Raw genomic sequence first — 19,866 nt, forward strand, 5'->3', positions numbered from 1 at the left:
GTTTTGTTTTTAATTTTTATTTTTTAGACAGATTTGAGCGGCTGGTATTTGGTGATGTTGTTTAATAAATCTTTCCTTAGCCAGTGACATAAAGATAGTCTCTTATATCTTGGAAATATTTTAAGGTTGTTGCCTTTCACATACAAGTCCTTATCTTATGGAGAGTTTATTTATTTATTTATTAAAGAAGAAATCCAAATTTACTTTCCTCTATATGTGTAACTAATTGTTTCAACATATTTGTTCAAGAGTCCAACCTTTCCCCCAAATTCTTAGGACCCTTTGGTCAGGTACCAAGTTTCCATATAGGCATGAGTCTGTTTCTAGGTTCTCCATTTTATTACTGGGGTCAGTTTGCCTATTCTTAAGTCAAAACTACAGTATCTGGGTTGCTATAATTTCTAAAAATTTTCATGTCTGATATGAGATCCCACACCCTGTTTTTCTTCAGAAATGTCAAGTCTCTTGTTCTTCAGAATAAATCTTAGAATCAGCTTGTTGAATGTTAAAAAAAATTGTTAGGATGTTTATTAAAATATTGAGTCTGTAGATGAGCTTGGTGAGGAGAGAGCCTTATTAAATCATATTATTCTTATCCATGAATGTATTTCCCCATTTAACTCTTCATTAATGTCTTCTAATAGTTATATTTTATGATTTTCTCAAGGCTCTATCACAGTTTTTGTTTGATTTGTCCTTAAGTGCCTCATATTCTTTTGTTGCTACTTTAAATAGTTACCTTTTGAAAATGTATATTTGCTATTGGTTATTAATGCCTTACAAGGTGGTTGTTCTCTTGCTAAACTCTGTAAGACTAATTCTTTGTAGATAAATTTTTTTTTTTACATGGACCACCATAGCATCTCTCAGGTATATTTTTTCCTTTTGAGTTCTTAAAACTTTTATTTATTTTTCTTGTCTAATTACCTGACTATAGCATCCAGGACAGCACTTAATGGAAGTGGTGACACAGAGCAGTCTTTTTTCTCCTTCCAAAGAGGATTATTTTAACTTTCCCAGTGTGGTGTTTGCTATAGGATTTCTTTTACTTTTAGGGCTCTTAGGCTCTCTTTTACTTTTAGTGCTCTTAGCACTTGATACCAGCTTCTTGCTGTGGGAATCTCTAGGTGGCCATTTCCATCACAGGTTGCTTTAAGCTTTTCAGGCATGAGATGCTCAGAAGTCTTCCATGTCTTCCAATTACATGAAATACACTTAAGTATGCTGCGTGGAACCATGGAAATTCGTCAAATTAGGCTCAAAGTGGGAAGGTAGCACCCCCTTAATCCCCTCCCACAAGGGAAGCGGAAACCACGTCTTGGTAATAGCTTTCTCAAACGAGAAACCCTCATCATATCTTGTCCCACTTTTGTGTCCCAACTCTCCTTTATATCCCTTTTTCTGGGGGTATAAAGGTCATGGCACTAGTTCTTAAATATTCCTTTGTGAACTCCATACCTGAGAGCTTCAATTGCATACTCATCTTGGTGTCTGAGATTACCTTATTGTCTCAATTAGAAGTGAGTCAGGAAGAATCCAGCTGATCATCCAGTGATAACATGTGTATTTAGATTAGTGAGGCCTGAAGCTCAGAGGTAGTTATCCTGCTATTGAGGAATATGAGGACCTCAGAAAGCTTTGACTTGCCTTACCCAATCTTGAGTATCCTTTTATTGTCCACAATTTTAATTACATCTTATTTGTAATATCATGGGTTAGAAAGTAGGTTTGCTTTATATAGCTGGTATCTGTTTACATTTGCCCACAGTTTATCATCATTTTGGCTCACTATTCCTTCTTATATCTCAGACCTGCCTTCTGTGGTCATCTTCCTTCATCATGAAGTTCATCCTTTAGAATTTCTTTATTGAAGGTCTCTTGCTAGTGTTCTCTCTGTCCTGAGTGTCCTGTTTCCCCTGAACCAAATCACCTGCAACTCAGGATGGCCATTGCTGGGAATGAAGGAGAAGCGTTCATCCGCCAGCTTCTAGCTCCCAATGGGGACAGTTTGACCCACAAAGAGTTAGCTTTCTCTCATGACCAGGCTGTGTCCAGGTGATACGTGCATGGAGCTTCAGGAGGGAAGCAAGAGGTGCAACGTCCAGGTAAAAAATGAGGCACTGTGCGCTTGTTCCTATCTTTGGGAGTGTCGATGGAAAAAATACAAGCTGAAAGTCGAGAGTTAAGATTTAGTTGGGGTGAAATTAGGACTTAAGCCCTGGAGACAGCATCTCAGCCCTGAGAAACTGTTCCATGGTGGTGAGGGGGAAGCTAGGGTATGTGAGTTTTTTGCAACAAAGGGGAGGTAGTAGGAACAAAAGATTTACAGAGAACCAGATTTATAGAAAGTATACAGAAAGCGATTTCTAGGGGAAGACATGGGGTTACTGGAATCACTCCTTTGATAGGCTTTTCTGAGTTCCCTCAGGGCTCATTGGCCTACCCTTGGGAGTGGCTGTTCTCAAAGGTGAAGATGACATCTTTTGTCTTGCAGTATTTCAGAGCTACTTTTTTATGTTCTAGGCTTGGATATCATAAGTCTGTTGCATTGTATTTGTTACAAGAGAGCTCCCTGAAATACTGCCCCCAAAAGGAAAGGTAATATCCAGATACAAGTCATAAAGGTGAAGGGGGAGGTGCATGCAGCCTGGCACACTTTTTACAGAAGTTTGCTGCTGGTCTCCTGAAGGTGACTGCTAGTCACACACATGAGTCATCCTTGATGGATTTTAGTGTTTTTTTATTTTTAATTTTTTAATTTTTTTTTGTCTTTTGTCTTTTTTGTTGTTGTTGTTGCTATTTCTTGGGCCGCTCCTGCGGCATATGGAGGTTCCCAGGCTAGGGGTTGAATCGGAGCCGTAGCCACCGGCCTACGCCAGAGCCACAGCAACACGGGATCCGAGCCGCGTCTGCAACCTACACCACAGCTCACGGCAATGCCGGATCGTTAACCCACTGAGCGAGGGCAGGGATGGAACCCGCAATCTCATGGTTCCTCGTCGGATTCGTTAACCACTGCGCCACGACGGGAACTCCAAGTGTTTTTTTTAGATGTGAGGAGATGCAAGAATTGGGCTCATAAAATCTTGTCCTGAAAATATCTACCTATCTGAAGGCCCATTCTACCAGTTTTCCCAGAGCACAGAGGGCCTCACTCCTGGTCTCCCCCCTTAGCTCCACTCAGGGGGTGCTGCGGGTTGGCAGCTGCAGTGGCTCATGTTCTAATCCATGTAGAGGCTGATGGCAAGTGCCAAACTTCAGTTCACAGGAGCATAGATTGCAATTGGCTGGAACCTGTGCAGAGGTGGTTGTCACAGTGGCAACTTGTATAAGAGTCAGGTAAAGCTAAGAGGATATGAAGTGGTATCAAATAAGTGGCTTCATTGTGTGTTTTGTGACTGATACTCTTCCTTCCTCTCTTCCTCCTTTGCTCCCTTTCTTTTGTAGCGAGTATTATTTGTAGAAACTGTTAGCTATGAGAATTGTTTGAAACCTGGATTTAATGTGCTTTCTTCCAGAAAGCAATTGTGTTTATTTCTGTGAGATTTCTGGACATCTAGAGTAAATCTCTGATGGTGTTTTTTCAGTTCCTAGAAAGTGGGTGATTTCTAGGTCCAATTTTGCATGATTATTGGCTTATAGTCATAGATGATTATTGCCACTTCCACCACCAAAGAAAGGACTAAGAAAAGGACTGTCAGCTGGAATTTTCCCCCTTTTCACAGTTAGTACAGCTCTCAAGGGACCAGGCATTACAAAGGAAACTATTCAAGTTTTCTTTATTGCTTGGGCACAATCATTTTTCCTTTAAAATCCAAACTCTAGGCAGCCAAGGCCCTGCTAATAACCTCAGGGCCGCTGTTGACTTTAGTATTTGGTTCTCTTTGGATTCTTGCTTTTGCTTTTTGGCCACTATAGACTGTTTTCTTGCTAGTTCACCAACCCATCCAGTGAGTCTAAATAGCTGGTTACCCAACTAGCTACCATCTGTGGAGGAGGGGTATGTGTGTATATATGTATAACATATGTTTATATACCAATGTTTTTAGGTATTTGTACCAGGAGTATTTTCTACAATATGATCTGTTATGTTAAACCAAGATCAAATTGCTACTGAACTCTAAGTTAACCATTGAGGAGTTGGTTACCCCTACTTCCTTGGCATTATGTGAAATTTGATAAGCATGTTCTTTGTGTCTTGCTATTGTTAAGGTATTAGCATTTCTAGTGTTAAGATATCTTGCAAGCCCTCATTGACTCTATATTCCTTAGAGCTTATTTCTCATTAAGCCTGAAGTTCAGTACTGCCCAGTTTCCTACATTCTGTCCTATTCTTGAAGACATCTGCAAAGGCTCTTGTCATTTTAAAAGAAACAGATGAGGGGTATGTCCTGGTTATCTTTTTCTGCATAACAAATCAACCCCCAAATTATTTTATGTTTTATTATATTTTAGCATTTCACTATGTTTTATTTTGTATAATTTACTCTCTTTCACAATTTGAGAAGTGTTTGAGGAGTTGACCGAGTTTAGCTGGGCAGTTCTCGTTTGGGGCCTGTCATGCACTTACAGTGGATAAAGTTATCATGCCAGAAGGGGATGACTCTTAACTCTATGGGGTTAGAGTTGACTGAAAGGTTTCTTCACTCACGGGCTTTAAGGTTCGGGCTGGCTGTATACTGGGACCTCAGCTGAGCTATAGTTGGAGCACAGGGCTGAAGAAGTGGTGTCTCCATGTAGCCTGGGCTTGCTCACAGCATGGTGGCTGGATCTTGAGGGAAAGAGTAAGTTAGAAGCTGTATTGACTTTTTTTAAAGAGCTCAGCTTTTTATTATTGAATATGTTACAGAAGTTTAGTCAAAAAGACCAAAGTCCGTATCATCATCAGATTCCTCAGATTCTTCTTTCTTTGCTTCTACTTTCTTCTCCTCAGCTGGGGTAGCAGTAGTGGCTGGAGGGAGGGCCTCTTGGTGGTGCAGCACCAGCTGCTGGGGCAGGTCCACAAGCCCCCACATTGCAGATGAGGCTCCCAATGTTGACCTTGGACAGAGCCTTTGCAACCAGCCTTGCCAGAAAGGGTCAACATTTATACCTGCTGCTTTAATGAGGGCATTGATCTTATTTTCCGTGACTGTCACCTCTTGTTGTGCAGGATGAGGGCATGGTGTGGATGAATGCTAGGAGGGCACTGCTGGGCAAGGTGTTAGTCACCGGATGAAGTGAGGGCCTCACCCCAATGTGGTCTTAGCTCCTTTGGGAGGACCGAGCACCTTAGCAGCAGCTGAGAAAAGGACTGTATTGCCGTTTTTATGTTCTAGGCGTGGATAGAGCATAAGTCTGTTGTATTTTATTTGTTACAAGAGGGTTGCCATGACTGGGCAAATTAATGAGGTGTGAAACTATCCTCTGTCGTTTGGAAAGAGGATCAAAGAACTTGTGGACATATAATGATAACAGATTTAAGTAGACAAACAGAATTTGAAAACATGAAACGTTCCTAACATGTTTTTTTATTGCCATGGTCATGGCTCTTCAATTCTTGATCCTTCTTGGTGGAAAAGCAAATGTGCATTTTCCCTTGATTTTAATTACTCACTAAATTTTCTCCTGAACCTACCTTTGGGTATATTCAAGCTCTGAAGATACATGCAACCTACAATAATTGCTAGGTCTTTCAAGGACTAATCAAACAACTTTGATCTGGTTTCTCTGCCTCCAGTTTTATGCTTCTCTTCTACACTCACATGCTTTTAAGCATCATACCTGATCATGTTTCTCTCATGACTGAAAAATGACTGGTGGGTCTTTATCTCCAGTCCTTCAACATGGTGCAAAAGACTTTGCATGATTGACTCCTTACCTCTGCCTCATTTCTTCTTTGTTGGAGTTTCTTACACTCCAGCAAAACTATGCACTGTGTCTTTTCATATCTTTGTGCCATTGAATATGTTGATTTTCCCCTCCCTAGATTGTCCATCTCTGTCTGACTTACCTGGCAGTCTTGAGCATTCTCAAGGTGCATTCACAAATACATCAGGTTCCGGAGTTCTCATTTTGGCTTAGTGGGTTAAGGACCTGACGTAGTGTCCATAAGGATGTGGGTTCCATCCCTGGCCTTGCTCGGTGGGTTAAGGATCTGGCATTGCTGCAAACTGCGATGCAGGTCATAGATGTGGCTCGGATCAGGTGGTGTTGTGGCGTAGGCCTCAGCTTCAGCTCCTATTCAACCTCTAGCCTGGGAAATTCCATATGCTGTGGGTGCATCTGTAAAAAGCAAAAACAAACAAAAAACCCCAAATATATCAGATTCTTGAATTTATAGTATGCAGTTCTTCAGTCTTCTGGCTAGACCTAAATAGCCACTAAGTTCAAATCTGCTCTAATTCTCTCCTGTTCCTTTTTGGTAGGATGTAATAAATACATGAGAGCTCAGCCCGGTTAAGAGCTCAGCAATCTATGAGACCCTCTGGTCTTCAAAGGACACTGGTCAGTTTTTTTTTTTTTCAAGTATAGTCTTGCCTCACTTTCTTTTGGGGACAATATCTAGTCATAACCCCATTGTTGTCTCCAACTGTGAGACTATAGCTTTGCAGAATTTTCTTAAATATCAACTAGAACCAAGACTTACTCCCTGTAGAGAGACAACTTAAAATGAAAAGTAATTCAGCAATAAAAAAGAAATGCAGTGGTACAAAACAGAAATAGCCTTATGGATATAACCTATATAAAAATTTTAAAGCATTAAAGACTAGGGAGAAGAAAATTACTAAAATGACAATGATTGATATACCATCATTTCAACTCCTCTCTTGTTGGACATAGCAATATTTCCAATTTTCCTAAATGAATAACTTGGAAACAAGCATCTTGATGTCCCCTAAGTTGTTTTCTCTTGATCTGATTCTTTTTCTGTTGACTTCCAGAGATGGAACTACTAAGTGAAATAATATGAGTTCTTTTAAATTTGTTGAAAATTTAAAAGAAAATTATTCTCAGCACTGCATAAGAATTCAACTTCATTGCACCCTCTCAAGCTTAGGCATCATTATGATTTTTTAAAAGTTTTGGTAACTTGAAAGTTAAAATCTTGCTTTAGTTTAGAGAAAATGCTCAACTTTATTGAATTCTATTTTTTATGGCTAGCAGATAGATTGGAATTTGAAGCACAAGAGAGATTTAGGTGGGCTTAGAAGAGCCAATTGAACGTTACAGATGAGAAGTACATTTAAAAAATTCTTAAAAGTGACTCTTAGTATCCAGATTAATTATTTTCTTCATTAACTATTTTCTCTTCCATGGGTTTTTCAAAGATGGAAGAATTGTTATATGCTGTCTCATTTAGATGTCAAATATACCTTAAACAAGACTTTATTAACATTTCAATTTTCCTCCTCCTCCCTCAGATTTCTATTAAAATATTTCTGTTCAGTTTTATCCCTTGTGTTCTGGAAAAGGTGGCCCATATTTATGGCCTCTTACAGGTTCTACACAGCAGGATTATGAAAGAGGATGAAATTTAAATGTTTATAAGTTGGTGCCAATTAAACCACATAGATGAATGTTTCTTGCAGCTTCTGTTTTTGACTTTATTTCTTTTATTTTTTTCTATGTCTACTTATGGTAAAGGTGTCACAGGGGTGTGTTGATACAATAAGAATTTGGTTCTTTTGAGACACCTGGGAAATACACTCTTGTTGAAGAAATTAAATGAACACATCAACTGAACCACTTGTCATATTATCCCCTTGTCCCGAGTCTTGCCAACTCTAATTTTTAAGCTCTTTGGGGAAGTGATTCATTTAGTCTGTATCTTAGCCACCAATATCAGCCAGCTGGGTTCCCCCCTGCCCAAGGTGTATTATTCTTCCCTTATTTAAGTTTAATAAGCTTGATTTGAAGTAGAAAACAGATTCTTTGATAGGAGGTATTCATGTCAGGAGATTTTCTAGGACCTACATGTAATACCTTGCTTTACTGTGTTGTAGGAAGATAGATGTTTTTGTTGCTTCTCTTGGTCATTGAACCAATTTACTAAGGAAAGTACTGTGACATTGGAAGGTTTAAAATTTATAGATCAGGGAAATGATTTTACAGTGTGTCCCTCTGTTGTACTGAATGTTCACATCCTTATAAAACATCTTTTTTTTTTCACTTTTTTATTACTCATGAATTTATCACATCTGTAGTTGTATAATGGTCATAACAATCTGATTTCACAGGATTTCCATCCCACAGCCCAAGCACATCCCCCCATCCCCCAAACTGTCTCCTCCGGACACCATAAGTTTTTCAATGTCTGTGAGTCAGCATCTGTTCTGCAAGGAAGTTCAGTCTGTCCTTTTTTCAGATTCCACATGTCAGTGAGAGCATTTGATGTTGGTGTCTCATTGTATGGCTGACTTCATTTAGCATGACAGTTTCTAGGTCCATCCATGTTGCTAAAAATGCTGGTATTTCATTCTTTTTGATGGCTGAGTAATATTCCATTGTGTATATGTACCACTTCTTCTTGATCCACTCCTCTGTTGATGGACATTTAGGTTGTTTCCATGTCTTGGCTATTTTAAATAGTGCTGCAATGAACATTGGAGTACATGTGTCTTTGTGAGTCGTGGTTTTCTCTGGATAGATGCCCAGGAGTGGGATTGATGGATCAAATGGTAGTTATATGTTTAGTTTTCTGAGGCATCTCCATGCTGCTTTCCACAGTGGTTGCACCAATTGACAATCCCACCAACAGTGTGCTAGGGTTCCTTTTTCTCCATCGCCTCTCTGGCACTTATTGTTTGTAGACTTTTGGATGATGGCCATTCTGGCTGGTGTAAGGTGGTACCTCATAGTGGTTTTGATTTGCATTTCTCTACTAATGAGTGATGTTGAACATCTCTTCATGTGTTTTTTGGCCATCTGTATGTCTTCTTTGGAGAACTGTCTATGTCTTCTGCCCATTTTTGGATGGGGTTGTATGTTTTTTTGGTACGGAGCTACAGAATTTGTTTATAAATTTTGGAGATTAATCCCTTGTCAGTCGATTGATTTGCAAAGATTTTCTCCCATTCAGTGGGTTGTCTTTTTGTGTTGTTTAGGGTTTCCTTTGCTGTGCAGAAACTTTGAAGTTTGAGTAGGTCCCATTTGTTAATTTTTCTTTTTATTGTCAATACTCTGATAGGTGGATCTGAGAAGACGTTGCTGTCATTCATGTCAGAGAGTGTTTGGCCTATGTTTTCCTCTAGGAGTTTGATAGTGTCTGGTCTTATATCTAGGTCTTTAATCCATTTGGAGTTTATTTTTGTGTATGGTGTTAGGGAGTGTTCTAATTTCCTTCTTTTCCATGTGGCTGTCCAGTTTTCCCAGCACCACTTATTGAACAAGCTGTCCTTTCTCCATTGTATAGTCTTGCCTCCTTTGTCATAGATTAGTTGGCTGTAAGTGCATGGGTTTAATTCTGGGCTTTCTATCCTGTTCCACTGATCTATATGTCTGTCTTTGTGCCAGTACCATGCCATTTTGACGACTGTTGCTTTGTAGTATAGTCTGAAGTCCAGGAGCCTGATTTCTGCAGCTCCATTTTTCTTTTTCAGGATGCCTTTGGCTATTCTGGGTCTTTTGTACTTCCAAACAAACTTTAAAATATTTTGTTCAAGTTCTGTGAAAAATGTCCTTGGTAGTTTGATAGGGATTGCATTGAATCTGTAGATTGCCTTGGGTAGTATAGTCATTTTGATAATATTAACTCTTCCAGTCCACGAGCCTGGTATGTCTTTCCATCTATTTGTGTCATCTTTGATTTCTTTCATCAGTGGCTTGTAGTTTTCAGAGTACAGGTCCTTTGTTTCTTTAGGTAGGTTTACTCCTAGGTATTTTATTCTTTTGGATGCGATGGTAAATGGGATTGCTTCCCTCATTTCCTTTTCTGCTGTTTCACTGTTAGTATATAGAAACGCTGTCGATTTCTGTGTATTGATTTTGTATCCTGCAACTTTGCCAAATTCGTGGATAAGCTCTAACAGTTTTCTGGTAGAGTCTTTAGGATTCTCTTGGTATAGTATCATGTCATCTGCAAATAGCGATAGTTTTACTTCTTCCTTCCCAATTTGGATTCCTTTTATTTCTTTTACTTCTCTGATTGCTGTGGCTAGGACTTCCAGAACTATGTTGAAGAGTAATGGTGAGATCGGACATCCTTGTCTTGTTCCTGATCTCAGCAGGAATTCTTTCAGCTTTTCACCATTGAGAATGATGTTTGCTGTGGGTTTGTCATATATGGCCTTTATCATGTTGAGGTAGGTTCCCGTTATGCCCACTTTCTGAAGGATTTTTATCAGAAATGGGTGTTGGATTTTGTCAAAGGCTTTTTCCACATCTATTGAGAGGATCATATGGTTTTTATTCTTCAGTTTGTTAACATCTTTTAAAATACATATGTAACTAAGCATCCCAGTTTGTTCATTTAGTGTTATTTTCTGTCTATGTACTAATGCATACATTTGGAATTACTATCCTAGCTAAATAGTCCTGTCTTCTTTCCTCCCTTGATACAAAAGAGTCTGTTCTGTTCCAAAGGCCAACGGCATCCACATAATGTTGTGGCTCAGCAGTTAATGAACCCGACTAGTATCCATGAGGCCTTGATGTGAACCATGATACATCTGGGATACCTGGGAGAAGATACCCAAGTTGGAATATCAGGTTATCAATAGGATGTATTGGGGTGGTGGCTAGAAAGAAGATTTTGGTGGGAGATAGAAATTTGGATATTGTCTGCAAGTAGATAGGTTAAATAAAGTATAGGCAAATGCTTAGCAGAACCTAGGCCTTAGGAAATTGGTCTTTAGTGCAGGTAGCAAGGAAGGGCTAGCAAAAGAGTTGGAAGAGCAGTGCCCAATGAATGAGGAGGCAAAATCCAGAAAGCAAGACATTATGGAAATAAACAAGAGTATTTGAGAAAGGAAGAGAAGGGGTTAACAGTGTAGAATTCTCTAGAGAAGACTAAATGATAAGGTTCAGTGTAAGCTAGGAGTCTCCATATTAGATTGAATCGTGTGAAATTGCCAGTTTTGTAGTTTAAAAAAATGGTCAAATACTGATGCTTTTGTATGGTTTAACATAATACAGAGTGGGCTCGAAAGGTATTTATTTCAGGGGAACGTCTCTTCCATGAGGTCAGAAACATCTGTAACCACAATTGTTGTACCCACCCCCCCAAATTTCCTTTGTCTTTCTGTTTACCTAACTTATCTCAGAAAATTTTCATTTACCTGGGTTTTATTCTAAAGCTTAGAAAAGCCATTGAAGGATTGGCTTCAATGAAAGATCTGATTAGGTTTAGGTTTTTTTGGGTTGTTTTTTTTTTTTTTTTTTTTTGACTGTAAACCAGTATACCCCTGTCTCTTTTCACCCACAGTTCTTTGCCCAGCAAGTAGTTTATAGCAGGAGTTTGATACTTTATGTCCCAGAGAGGTTCTTGCTTGAATATGCAGCACCAATCCCAATCTAAGAGTATTTTCCCTAGTGTCTGACTATATTAGGGGCGTTTAAGTCTCACCATACAGATTATATGACCTTTTCACCTTAACCTGTCATTACTTTAGTTGCCCAAATGGTGGCATTTGCCATTTCAGTGTAGAGATGTCCTGAGTTACAGAGTCAAGGCTGGTTCACTTTGATGGCAACACAGACCCTGGATGAGGAGTTGGGTATCCTGGCATCTGGTGCAGCATCATGAGCTAGTTTTTAAATTTTTTTTCCTCCAATTTTTTAAATAACTAGATTGAACAGAATGATTTCTTTTAGTTTTATTTTAGCTCTAATAGTTTGTTTATATTAATAATTTTCTATTCAGACAGATGGAGTTCCCTGGTGTCCCAGTGGTTAAGGATCCTGTGTTGTCACTGCTGTGGCTCGAGTTTGAGCCCTGGCCCAGGAACTTCTGCATGCTGTGGCAGCATCCAAAAAAAAAAAAATTAAGACAGAATATAAGACTTCCCTTCATTTACTTATGTTTTGTCTCAGGAAGTAAGTGAGTAAGTGTCTCAGTGAGTAAGTAAGTTTCTCACAGGCCAGGACCTGAGGCTGATGCTGATATGCTTGTTTATCCTCCCCACCCCCCCGAATATATGTGTTTTTCTTTCTTGGCTGCACCCATGGCATGTGAAAGTTCTGGGGCTGGGAATCCAACCCATGCTGCTGCAGAGACAATGCCGGATCCTTAACCCACCGCACCAGAGTGGGAACTACCCCCTCCCCCTGCCAAGTATTATTTAATGTGAGCCAGTTTTCTCAAATGCAAAATCTCACTTAAGAATTTAGATTTCTGGTCTCACTGTTTTAAAAAAAAAAAATCGCAATCTGGTTGCATGGGGCTGGCATTCCTACAGGGCAACGATCAGCTGGGTCTGAGCAGCACCTGCCCTCCTATTAGACTGGCACTTTATGTTCTAGTTCATGACCCTCAGCATTCTGTGCTGTTTCTCATACGCTGCACACTTCCTGCATGATTTTCCCATTTCTTGTAGCTATTTGAGTTTGAACGACCCAGCTTGACCCAAGCTGGAAAACATCTCGGTGATGAAACCTGAGTGTGATGTGAACCCTGTACAGGTGTGCAGCTCAGCTTCTCATTACTTTCTGTTGAGATTTCTGAGAGTCGTGTACACTTGGTCAAAGTATTGGCTAAAAATAGATATGTAAATTAAGGGAGCAGGAGTTGGCTGTGTTGAGTCATGATTTTAACCAGTGCCCCTGAGCAGTATTGCTCAACCCTGGCTACCCATTAGAGCCATCTGGGGAGCATTAAAAAAAAATACTTTTAGGTGGAAAGTGAAACAAGGCCTAAAAGGACAAAAAAAAAAAAAATCAGCATGACCCAGCCGAATCCAGACTTGCAGACTCCTTCTTATCGAACAGGCCCATGTAATGAATGAGTTCCCAATGACAAAGATAGCCCCAAGGCCACGAACTACATGGCTCAACAAAATGACCCCTGTCTATAAAAGACCAAGCACTCCCTGAGGCAGGGCCTGAGTCTTGCTTGCTCAGAGCTCCCAATCACTCTGTTGGTAAATAAACCCTGCTTGCAATCTCATTGCTCCAGCTTCTGCCTTCTTATTCCCCACAGTTCTAAAACATACCTATGCCTAAATTTCACCCCGGAGCAGTTAGAACAGAATCTCTGGAGGAGAGGCCCAGCTATCAGTATTTTTTTAAAAAAATCAATTGTTCTAATATGCATCCAGAGTGGAGAAATACTGCCATAGGAGCTATGAACACAGTAGCAAATCATGACATCATCAGCCTTGAGAAATCCTCAGAAGGTCTGGGGAGTTAATTGTGGCTGGTTTACAGTTTCTCTGGAGTCACTAAAAATGATGCCAAATAACCTCCCTCCTCAGAAGCTGGGATGCCCATCTGTCTGAAATTCCCATCCTACCTGGTGGTATTCATGAGATGCCCCCCTAGCACGGGTAATCCAGTCATTGATCTCTCCATCTATGCAAGTATGCAGGGTAGGGTGAGGGTGGGAAGAGACCTAAATGGACCGAGGAAAAGAAGCGAGAAATGAGACGTTGGTGTTTTACTGATCTCAGTGGCCATTTGCCTGTTAGGGAAACATGTGATTTCCATCTTAGCTTTTCAGATGATTGATGAAAGAGCCCAAGCAACCTGGTGGTAAAACAAAGATAGAAACCTCACAAGTTGTTTTCCATTTAATGTTTTTCCTTTCCAATGTCCCCATTCGGGCTACTTTGATTGGAAAGTCTGGGAGATGAATTCGTTCTGAGTACTGTTGAAGAATTCAGAGACTAGGGAAAAATCCAAAAGTCGTGGCAGTCCCATTGATTGTTGCCCAAGTTTCCGTCGATAAACAATTTTTCTGAACAACCCCGAATGACAGGGTGAGGAGAAGAGCTTGAAACTGTTGAGGAACTCAGTGACATTCTCCTTGTCTGCCTCCCCAGGAACATCAGAACAATAGGCTTTGATTCTGAGTCTAATATGGAATTGAAAAATTGCAGACTTAGGGTTGATGATGACTACAACCCAGCTGGAGCGTTCACTGAACAATGGCAGGAAGGTTTGGTGGAGCCACAAGGGAACGATGAGCTTTAAAGGACACAGCCTAATTTCTCTCTGCAGCTGGGTGTCATTGACTAATGAAAATATATTGGCACGCTGCTCATGGGTTATTGTTCCCTGTAACTGCACCTCTTAGCTGGGGATTTGTAAGCAGGCCATGATTGAAAGCAATATGAGTGTGCTCAGTTATTAAAGTATTCCACATACAGCCTGCCCTATTTATTGGAAACAAAGTTTGACAAGATTATGTTGAAACGAAGAGCAGATAATGAAACATCACCGTGCAGAGGCACTGCCAATGTCAACTGGGCAGAATTACAGTCCTTAAATATTTATACAGGAAAATGAAATGCAACTCTTAATACTTCCAGGAAGTGATCCAGTGTGAGAGGAGAAATAGACATGAGGAATAGGACCCAGGGCCACTTGTAACAGGCCAATTTATCATTTTTATAAAATGGCTGCATGTCTCATTTGCAGGAAGTCTTCAAAGAATGGGGAAAAGCATAACTACCTCTAAACCTCTGAAAATGAGACATGTTTAAACAAAAGTGTCCAATAGCCTGATGACTAAATTTAGGTTTGAGAAGGACTGCATGTTTATGAGGGTTATGTCTTTCAGACTGACTTAAGATCTAGCCTATTTATTTAGTCATTTAAAAAGAACACTTAATGAACTTGGGTAATGTTATTTTGTTTTACTTTGGTATTTTGGGGGAGGAGAAATTGCTAGCATCCAATGAAAGCAAAAGTCCCAACAGGCATATTCATCTTAAAAAGCTATAAAAAGCAACAGGAAAGGAATTACTAGTCTAGGGATCAAATCTGATTTTAATCCAAGGTTTGCCTCTGGTTGGACTTCGGAGAAGGTTGCTTTCTCATTCTGGTAGTGTATACTTTGTGTGCATGTGTGTGTAGGAGGGTTTGATAATAATTTTTGCCCAAGTAAAAATACTTACATGTCTTATAGTCAGCAGTTTTTTTTTATGAAGTTGACATTTATTCATGCTCGAGGAACTAGCAAGGAAGGCCATGAAGAGCCTGAACTTTTCTGGATTCTGGGGTCTTAGGATTCAGCCCACCCCAACCCTCACCCTTCAGTTCTCCCCATCTCTCCTTTTAGCAATTCCCTCACTCTGTCACATAAGCCTCATGTCCTTCAGGCTCTCCACTCCACATCTTTTCTTGCCTCTTAGTCTACTCATTCTTTGCCCTTTAGTAATCCTCTTCTAGGTGGGCAGCCCAGGAGTGACTTTTGCAGGCTGGAGATCCCCCTCCCTGCTGTTGAGTTGTAGGTTGATGGAGCAAAGTCAGTTCGACGTTGCTTAAAATGCTGCTCTGAAAGCAAAATGACAACCACTCAACTGAAATTTAGCAGAAGCCTTCAAAAGGCTGTTAAAAGCATGACATTCAATATAGAATGCCCTGAACTACATAGTCATAAGAGATACATTTTGTATAAATCGATACATTTGATTAATCAGTCATTTGGCAAACTGCTCATTTGCTGAATTAATTTTCAATGGATTGCACTAGAGTGAAAACCGAACTCTTCTTTTGCTTCTCCCTTTCCTTCTTTCCATCCTCCAACAGGATTTTTTCTTTTTAATTGTCCTCAGTCAACACCGAGTCTGTTGATGACTTTTTTGATACTGAACTGAATAAAGTAATTGTCAGGGAAATGTAAAAGATGGAAAAGGAACATAGTTTAATTGCAGCTGTTTCCGAACTATGTTCCAGGAATAGTTTTCCAAAGCCTTTGTTTTTAAGAGTTTAACAGCAAAGTTTGATTCAAAAGCATTGTGAGGTTGCAAGGGGTATTAAAAACTGTTACTCTTGCAATTACTTTTCTGAGTCCAGATTTTCTCACTGCCATGTAATAAAATAAATTTGAATGCTGACACTGATTTGTTGGCATCCATAATCCCCAATTTCAAAAATTTTCAAAAATCTCATTTTTCTCTTTGATGGATGTTAAAGTAAATGCTGCACTTAAGACCCATAAATAATTTTATACTCATAAAATGCAGCCTTTATCATTATATATATTGAGTTACATAAAGGTTTGGTTCCGAGGAAAAATGGTTTAAAAATGCTTGAGTTTGCTTTGTGGCTCAGCGGTAACGAACCTGATTAGTATCCATGAGGATGCAGGTTCCATCCCTGGCCTTGCTCAGTGGGTTTAAGAATCTGGTTCTGAGCTGTGGTGTAGGCTGGCAGCTGCAGCTCCAATTTGACCACTTAGCCTGGCAACTTCCATATGCCATGGGTATAGCCCTTAAAAAAAAATAAATACATAATGCAAACTATTGCTTTTGCAATGGATTAGCAACGAGACACTGCTGTGTAGCACTGCGAACTATGTCTAGTCACTTATGACGGAGCATGGTAATGGGAGAAAAAAGAATGCGTGCATGTATGTGTAAATGGGTCACCATGCTGTACAGTAGAAAAAAAATTGGGGAAATAATAATACAAAAAATTAGGGGGCCTTAAGAGTTCTCATTGTGGATCAGCAGGTTAAGACGAGTATCCATGAGTATGCTGGTTCAATCCTTGGCCTTGCTCAGTGGGTTAAAGGATCTGGCATTGTCACAAGGCGTGTGTAGGTTGCTGATGTGGCTCGGATCTGGCGTTGCTGTGGTGTAGGCCAGCGGCTATGTCTCCGATTTGACCCCTAGCCTGGGAAGCTCAACCTGCTGTGGTGTAGCCCTAAAAAAGAAGACAAAAAAATTGGGAGGCTTTAGTTTAAATCTGTGTAATAAGAGAGAATTGAACTAGTACCTTTTGAGGGGATATAATTTGGAAATGAATCCTTTGTTGGTTGCATAATTTGCAAATATTTTCTCCCAGTCGGTAAGGTTTTTCATATTGTTTATGGTTTCGAATTAGTATCTTTTTTTGAAGAGCAAGAAAACAAAAACCTATGTGAGGATTAAGAATCCCAGGAGATATTTGAATGTTTAAAATGCTTGGTGCCAAGAAATGTCTAGTATGTGATAAATGGGGAGGAATAAGCTTTTTGTCTCAGATTCATGTCATGCAGCTCTACACGGTACTCAACTCCTCTGGACCTTGGCTAATGGCCCTGCTTATTGTATTGCTCTGAAAAATAAAGAGGCCAGTGTGGAAAATTCATGAATACCCAAGGCTGATACTGTAAGGTACAGTCTGTTTCTATCTGTGAGGACCTTGAAGTTGACTTTCAGTAGATGCTGAACATACTTGGTAAGGTTTTCACACACCCCAGATTGGTGAATACCTCTCATCTTTAACATGTACCTTGGCTTGTAAACTTGAGATGCTTGATGAGAGTGACTGCTTGAACAATTCTGAGCAGAAAATAATGGCCCCATAAGTATTCAGATATTTCTGCAGCCTACTCTACTTGGTCATTAAGCATTCTTTTTTTTTTAAAGGCTGCACTCATGGCATGTGGAAGTTCGTAGTCTAGGGGTCGAAATTGGAATCGCAGCTGTTGACCTATACCATAGGCCCAGCAAGGCCAAATCCCAGCTGTGTCTGCGGCCTACCACAGCTCACAGCAACGCCAGATCCTTAATGCACTGGGTGAGGCCAGGGATCAAACCTGCATTCTCATGGATACTAGTCCAGTTCACTACTGCTGAGCCACAATGGGAACTCCAATCATTAGCATTGTTGATTTAAATTCCTGCTTTATACAAATGACGAGTGACTACATATCTTGGTCCTGTGAAAGCATTCTAGAAGTGTCAAAATCTCAGATATTAAATATTAGACTGCTGAGGGTCTTCTGAATGGGCGAGTACTACTTGATGTTGAAGGCTCAGACTTCAGGTTCATTCATTGTAAGGTGAGAATAATAAATTTCTAGGTCCAAAATAAGATTCTAGCATTTAGATAAAACCAGGAGTCTGAATAGTTGATTTGTTAGTTAATATTTTTAAGTGACCAATTAGCCTAACTTACCAAAATCATCAATTTACCTAAAACTTAGGTCCTTGTATTAAATGTTTATAAAGCTCATTGCATTTAATATTGAATGGATGGTCCTAATAGCTTTGGGAGATTTCTGTAAAGTTATTTTTTTTAAACTTGACTGGTTTTCATTTCGTTTTTGTAGCAGTATTTTAAAGAATAGTCAATTGGTTGCAAGCTAGGATTGTCATGGTGGTTTGATAATTGTATAAATAGATGTAATAATCAAAATATTTTTTCATTATACTACATTTCAGACGCTCAAGTGGGATTTTTTTTCAGTTTATTTATAATTTCTTTGGATCCTTTGGTGTGCCATTTCCTATTTTATTCCTCTTCTATCATTTTTAGGTTTTTTTTTTTCCATCAAATTTTCAAGTAGCAAATCAACTTCTGTTTGGACTTGTGAAGTGCAGATATTTGGCCAATTGATTTTCAGCACATTGGGCTGCTTCTGTTAAGTTCAGCAAATATTTCTTGTGCCTATGATATGCCGACCTTGGCTCTGGTTATCCTGTGAGAACAAGACAGACAGGGTCCTGCTCTTGAATTTTCCATTCCAGTGGAGGAGAGCAACAATAAACAAAAGGTGGTAACTGCTATGAAGAAAACACAATAGGTTGTCAAAATAGTGCTCCCACACTGGGGCAGGGGGTTGCTATTTTAAATAAGGTGGTTGGAGAAGGCTTCTAGAAGGTGAGGATGCTGAGATCAGGAGATTGTTGGGAGGGGCAGTTGTAAACCTTGGGGCAGGAAAAGATTGATGGGGTAGTGAGAGAACAAAAAGCAGTGGCTGAAGACAATATTCACCTGCTTTGCTATTGTGGTCAAGGTGCGTGCAGTCTAAATGCATCTCTCTTTTTTTTTTTTTTTTTTTTGTGGGATGCTTGGTTTACCAAATGACCATTCATCTAAAGATTGGGTATTTGTGGCTGTGTTATTTTTTCCCTCTTCTGCCCTATAAACATTAAATATTGCCTATACTCAGGAACCCAGCAGCACTATGGGAACAAAAGATATGCATATATACAAAACAATCAATCAAGCTGGACAGTTTGGGCAAAAGGTTTCCAGAATATACTTTCATTGATAGAGTTTTAAACTGCTGTAGCAGCGTTTTAGTGCCTGATTAATGGGTTCATTTACTTCAAAGCCTGCTTCAAACCATAACCTCTTTGGGAAAAAAAGAGTATATTAAAAAGAAGTTTCAGGAAAACTCGTCAGCATTATTTCATTTATAAAACTTTCTTGTACTAATCTTCACTCTAACAAAAACTTCACTGGATGCTGATGTGATAGAAGGACTTAAGTAGGAAAAAGCCTTTTATTTCAGAGCAATATATGGAGAGCCTACAGAAGAAAATGAAAAATGAGAGGAAAAACATATTCGAGTCATTTTGAAAATAAAGGTGGGGGATGCCCTGGAATCATGTCTGCTCCTTAGTGTAAAACTTGGCTTCCAAATGAATCACAGTAAGAAGGCTGAAGAGTCACTTGGGAGTTGATCAGATAAAGCATTAAGCCAACATCTCCAGAGAAGGTCAATGAATCTTTGGTGCCATTGGATATTCTTTGAGGGATTTTAATAGCACCACCTGTAAGCTCTGTCTGAGTGGATTGGAATCCTGCTTGAGTGTCTGTGTCCCCTGGGAAGCTTGTTAAAAAGATTTCTGGGCCCTAGCTCAGATCTCTGGGTCACAGTCTCCAGAGAAGGGACAATAGAGACATAAACAAATACTTTCCAGGTGATTCTGAGGCAGTGGGAATACAGCCTTATACTTCGAAGTCATGATTGCGTGTTAAGAGAGAAAACCAAATCCTCACCAGAAA

The 19,866-nt window shown here is 39.7% G+C and overlaps 1 protein-coding gene across 1 annotated transcript; it reads right to left on the reverse strand.

Moving 5' to 3' along the window:
* Positions 1-4,853: 4,853 nt before the first annotated feature.
* Positions 4,854-6,022, reverse strand: LOC125117964 (60S acidic ribosomal protein P1-like). Its single transcript, XM_047764154.1, has 2 exons — positions 5,993-6,022; positions 4,854-5,177 (listed from the first exon to the last, which is right to left on the reverse strand). Exons 1-2 carry the CDS (start codon positions 6,020-6,022, stop codon positions 4,854-4,856), a joined length of 354 nt encoding a protein of 117 aa, XP_047620110.1.
* Positions 6,023-19,866: the final 13,844 nt, after the last annotated feature.

The sequence above is a fragment of the Phacochoerus africanus genome, chromosome X (genome assembly GCF_016906955.1).
Source record: "Phacochoerus africanus isolate WHEZ1 chromosome X, ROS_Pafr_v1, whole genome shotgun sequence".
Taxonomy (NCBI): domain Eukaryota; kingdom Metazoa; phylum Chordata; class Mammalia; order Artiodactyla; family Suidae; genus Phacochoerus; species Phacochoerus africanus.